This window comes from Ascaphus truei, chromosome 14, assembly GCF_040206685.1.
Source record: "Ascaphus truei isolate aAscTru1 chromosome 14, aAscTru1.hap1, whole genome shotgun sequence".
NCBI lineage: Eukaryota > Metazoa > Chordata > Amphibia > Anura > Ascaphidae > Ascaphus > Ascaphus truei.
In genome coordinates, this window is record NC_134496.1 from 26,824,249 (window position 1) to 26,829,852 (window position 5,604).

At 46.3% G+C, this 5,604-nt stretch overlaps 1 protein-coding gene across 1 annotated transcript; it reads right to left on the minus strand.

Moving 5' to 3' along the window:
• Nucleotides 1–382: 382 nt before the first annotated feature.
• RBP2 (retinol binding protein 2) lies at nt 383–3,929 on the minus strand. The gene is made up of 4 exons (XM_075570160.1): nt 3,774–3,929; nt 2,788–2,966; nt 2,026–2,127; nt 383–613 (listed from the first exon to the last, which is right to left on the minus strand). The coding sequence occupies exons 1-4, from the start codon at nt 3,844–3,846 to the stop codon at nt 563–565; spliced, it is 405 nt and encodes a 134-aa protein (XP_075426275.1). The 5' UTR covers nt 3,847–3,929; the 3' UTR covers nt 383–562.
• Nucleotides 3,930–5,604: the final 1,675 nt, after the last annotated feature.

A 5,604-nucleotide genomic window follows, 5' to 3' on the forward strand; every position in this document is an offset into this window, starting at 1 on the left:
AAAGTCAGGTGGAGAAAGCTGGGAGTCAACTGTGTGGTTGGGCTTAGGCTGCCAAAAGGGGGGACTGAGGGCGGAGCATTCCTGAGTGGATTGGTGGAGGCCGGCCGGAATCGACTTGATAAGGGTCTCTAACTCTCCCCCCATACCACTTGCAGGACACACGGGGTCTTCTGCATAGATAGACTAGTGGCTGGCTGATAGTTTTTTTTAACGAAATGTTAAAATACAATAAAGCTGTGAGCTAATTTTACTTCCAGAAAAAAAACTGTGTTTGTCTCCCTTTGTCAGGTATAATGGAAGGATAGGGTCATTAAGCGTTTATAGGAAGGAAGTCTCTGCCCCAAGGAACATTTCATTTAAAGAATAAAACACCATTTGAGAAGACTTTTGATACAAATTTATTTTTCTGTCTCTATTATAAAAGAAAACAATATGTAGAAAGGTATCACAAATGTACCAGCTCTTTACGGAACGAATTGTCTCAGTGCAGAAAGATGTGTTGTCGTGGAGCAGAACAACGCATTGTCGCAGTGCAGAACGACACGTTGTCACACATTCAGTTTTATTTCTTCTTATAAACTTGGTGACACACCTGATCTTCACACATCAGGTCCTAAAACAATCAAATACACCTGAATTAGAAAGATCCCATTTATTCGAGCTTGCCACGCAAGACAAACTGAGAAAAGGGGGCGTGCAGAGGGGGAGAGGTGCAGAGTTAGCACGGGGAGAGGGGAGAGGTGCAGTGTTAGGAGAAGGAGAGAGTGGAAGGGTTGCAGCATGCTGATACCAGTAATAATAGTATACTATAGTTATAGCTTTGTATAAACGCCAGGGACATTTTACAGCGAAATCTATAAACCCCATTTAGTGGGTGAGGCCAACGATGCGATCGTATAATTAAAATACAATATGTTTATGAGGGGAAAAGCTTCAGACTCTCAGATTGCCTTGTGCTGCATGCCCCTCTGGCAGGGAAAGGGTTAATAATAAATGGCTATATGAACATATGTCCTATTAATCTGGGTAATTTCTTATATGTAAACCCCAAAAAAATCCTAGGGTGGCGCTTCCACACAGCCAATAGCAAAACTCTGTGAAAATGGAAAAATGCAGGTAACAATAACACATAAATAATTAGAATAGCGTGTATCAATAATACACATACATTCGCATGATGCGAATCCAATGCCTGTGTATTAATGGTGAACCCAGTGCATAGGAATGATAATAGTGACAATAACATAAAATCATACACTCCTCCACTCAACCCTTAAAGTAGAAACGGTCTCGGTAGTCTCTTCAAACGCAATCTTCGGCTGAGGACCCGCTGCGGTCGGCGGCCGCGTGCGCGTCACTCACCTGCCCATGACGTCCTCCCGAGCCGGCCCCAGTCCCTCCTCACTGCGAGGCTCACTCAGCGCAGTGATGCGTCAGCCGCCAGGGGATGCAAGAGGATTGTGATCCCGAGCGGTGATGCGTCACGTGGTGCGCTGGTGAGCCTATCAGCACCGGGGGCTGGAGCTGTCAGAGCTTCCCCCACCTCCAAAAGGTAGGAGGGGAAGTGTGTGTGTGTATGTGTATATATATGTGTGTGTGTTGTGTGTTTCGCACAGCTCGGGGGGGGGTGAGGGGGGGGAACGACGACTTTGCAGCACCCGATCAATCTGCCCCCCTTGTCTCACCTCCCCACCCCTCTCCTCCCGTACCCCCCCCCCTCCTCCGGACCCACAACCTCCTCCACCCCTCTCCCCGGGCTCAATGGCCACGCCCCCCTGGGCCAAAAAAAGGTTCACTGCAGACCGCAGATCGCGGTGCAGTGACTTGCATGCGATCCCCCGCTCCCCTTGGAAGATTATAATTTCTCATATGGCCAGACTGAGGGTGATTATCAATGAATATATAGATATATATAGCCTCAGTAGAAAGTGGAATTATACGTTTCTAAATAAAAAAGTAGTGTTCTTTGTGTATGCACTGGGTTCTTTCGCCGTTCCGCTTTTCTTATATTAAAATGGTTCTCACCAGGTAGAGTTTGTCGCCCTCGATCCACTGCTTCCAGCCACGGTTCTTCTTCTCCCCCTTCTGCACACAGCTCAGTTTGTCCCCGTCCCAAGTCACTAAGGTCTACGACACGAATAAAACAAAGTGACGCTCAGTCCCAGAATCCATTTCCTCTCCCAGAATCCCTTGCTTGTTTACGTCCTCCCTGTGCTTCTCTCTCCCAAGTGACATCATTTGTCTGGAATTGAAAAGCTTCACCTGCTCATATCCTCCATGTTGTTCTATCCCTAGGCAGCAAGGATTTTTTAGAGGGGGCTTTTAAGATTCATTTTTTTTTGTTGCATATTACCAGCTACCAGATTTAAAATCTGACCAGGCTGACTCCCCTCTTCCAAGGAGACATTTTGATCTATTTAGGGCTTATGAAATATTGCGTCTCAGTTTGCATTGCTTTCTCCTACCAACCTGAACCCAGATAATGTTATTATGTCCTGTTCCCCCATAACAGGGATATTATGATATTTATAGGGCAACGAATTTATTAGGGATCAACAAGAAACCCAATGGTTATGGGACTAGGCCTGTGTCTGGATACTGACTGGGGGAGAGGGAGACATTATTTTTAAACCACATTTCTTTCACTAAAGTTAAATTATTTGTTATAATTTAGGTATAAATTGCATTTGTATTTGCTTAGGACTCCACCACCTTTTCCCCTACAAAAACACCACTGGTTATTAATCGTCGCCTGGTTCCAAGCCCGGAAATCAGGCGTTCTCGTACCTGCACCAACCGGTTATCGAGCCCCTTTGTCTTTTCCTCGAATTCCACGCCCACGGTGAAGTCGACTTCGTAGTTCCTGAACGTGCTGAGGGTCTTGGTCTTGAAGTTGTCTCCATCCTGGATGAGTATCTTGGTCTGTGTCAGATGAGCCGCGATCTTCCGTGTGGCGAAATCAATGTCTGACGAAAAAAGAGACGGCTGTCAGGCCCTGGAGCTAGTGACATGGGGACAGCTCTGCGGTCTTAAGTAGGGGTGGCACTGGCAGACAAGTGCAGCCAGCTCTGGGGTGCAATCCTCAATGCACATTTAGAGGCTTTAGGCATTTTATTAAACAACTTCAGTGTAGCCTGCAACTCATTGCATGGTACATATATACACACGCACACATACTTATCCTGTACTGTGTGTGTGTGTGTGTGTGTGTGTGTGTGTGTGTGTGTGTGTGTGTGTGTGTGTGTGTGTGTGTGTGTGTGTGTGTGTGTGTGTGTGTGTGTGTGTGTGTGTGTGTATGCATATCCAAACTCTGTGTATATATACACACATACATATACATATACACATTTTTCCTCAGTGAAAAATGATAATATATCAATTCAGAGCAGAGTGCATCAGTGTGCAGAGCAGAGTGCATCAGTGTGCAGAGCAGAGTGCATCAGTGTGCAGAGCAGAGTGCATCAGTGTGCAGAGCAGAGTGCATCAGTGTGCAGAGCAGAGTGCATCAGTGTGCAGAGCAGAATGGATCAGTGTGCAGAGCAGAGTGCATCAGTGTGCAGAGCAGAGTGCATCAGTGTGCAGAGCAGATTGCATCAGTGTGCAGAGCAGAGTGCATCAGTGTGCAGAGCAAAGTTTCAGTGTGCAGAGCAAAGTTTCAGTGTGCAGAGCAGAGTATCAGTGTGCAGAGCAGAGTATCAGTGTGCAGAGCAGAGTATCAGTGTGCGGAGCAGAGTGTATCAGTTTGTATCCGTGTGCAGAGCCCAGGACAATACCTAATGCCTTCATGTATCCATCGAAGTTTTCATTGGTCTCACTGACCCAGGTTCCATTGTAATCAGATGGCATGATGTGACAGAGAGAGGGGACGGGAGTGCAGGGCGGCAGCAAGGAGCACACAGACTGCAGGAGACACTCCTAACTCCAATTTATAGCCTCCTGGTGATAAGGGTTTCTGTGATCCTGATAATAGGGTTTAAAAGTCACAGATTAGCTCACGGGACGTTATCTTTATTAATAAAGTCCAGAGGGCAGGTCCAGGACAGCCTCAGACATGAACCCCATAAAGTGGATCTAGCTGTCCTGTCCCAATTGGACGTTCGGGATTTGGACGAGAGCTGGGGGGGGGGGGGGGGGAGGGAGATGGGGGGGGGAGGGAGATGGGGGGTGGATACAATAAACTATGATACGGTGGAGTGAGACTCCAATAAGATGAGCACTATAAGTGACCGCAAAAACCTGCACCCCCAAATACAGCACCCGATGCACAAATTCACCAGAGATAGTGGATATATATTGTCAAAGCATTTATTAATTACAACATAACCAATACATAATTTAACATTTTACTTCCCCGGGGTCCCGCCTGTTTGCTCTGAACACCACACACAAAAAAACTCACAGGATACCCTTGGCTTGAACCCCAAATAGCCACTGCCACCCAATGACACTGTAAAATATACATTACTTGAGAAGTCACTCCCATAACGGCCGCAATAGCCTAGCATGGCACCGCCTCCCCCATTACCACACCACAAGAGGTCCACCGACCTCCACTAAAAAAGCCAAACCGGTATGGTCACCAGGCCAAACATAACACCTCCACGCTTGCGACGATAATGACAATCTGCACACCAGAATACTAACACTACTTGAACCACTTAACCAACTGGAAGCATACCACCAGACCAATAACCCTCCAAAATGATACCCAAACACACCAAGGACTGGGCTTTTTCCACGTGGGTTTCTGAAAAGAGGCCAGAACCAGGTAAGAGTTACAATATATACATATACTAGCCACCCCCTTCACTGACAAGCCTAACACCTCATATCCTGCCTAACCTCCAACCCCCATTAACTCTTAACAACCCTTCAGAGGTGAGCCTCAGCATATAGTCATGCTGTCCCTCCACTAAAGTCAGTATGGGACTTTCTTGACTCTTCCCAACCTTGAACAAACACACTGACATGAGAGTTAGTAGATATATAAAGTAAAGACAGGAATTCAGAGCGACAGCACACCGCCTGAACCGAACCGGAAGTAGCATGGGAACCCATGTTAGTAGAAAAATATAAAGTTCCTTTAATTAGACATATACAAAATAGTGGTCCAAGTAAAAAAAATCTCCCACGCGTCTCGCACATATGTGACGCTTTCTTAGGGATTAGCATATGTGGAGTCTTACCAAATACATAAACTATACATTTGCCATATACAAAATATGTTTATAGATGATCAATCTTAAATCTTAATAAACCCATGACTAAACATAATTAAAGCCACGATGCAATATAGAGAAATATAAATGTATAAATAATTGGTAAGGTGTACCACATTATAAAGCTGCATTGAATCTCAACCACCCCAGTGTACATCTGCGTTGCCCCAAAGGCGGACAGCCGATGGGGATCCCCAAGAGCTGCTCCCCTCTGCACAGGACCAGCATGCTAAGGGTTAACATTTGCTTGTACTTTGAGGAACGTCAACCCCCCCCCCCCCCCCACTGGAATGTTAATGAGCCAACCACCCCAGTGGTTGTCCCAAAGGCGGACAGCCTTTGGCACAGCCAAAAGGTGTGAGCCATTTGCTGATGTTAAAGCTGC

What these genes read in the sequence shown, in the direction of transcription:
- RBP2 (XM_075570160.1), bottom strand. Translation starts at nt 3,846, where the DNA reads ATGCCATCTGATTACAATGGAACCTGGGTCAGTGAGACCAATGAAAAC. An exon ending in TCGATAACCGGTTGGTGCAG is followed by an intron (nt 2,128 to 2,787) that starts GTACGAGAACGC and finishes TTCGTGTCGTAG; the next exon opens with ACCTTAGTGACTTGGGACGG. An exon ending in AGGGCGACAAACTCTACCTG is followed by an intron (nt 614 to 2,025) that starts GTGAGAACCATT and finishes TGATTGTTTTAG; the next exon opens with GACCTGATGTGTGAAGATCA.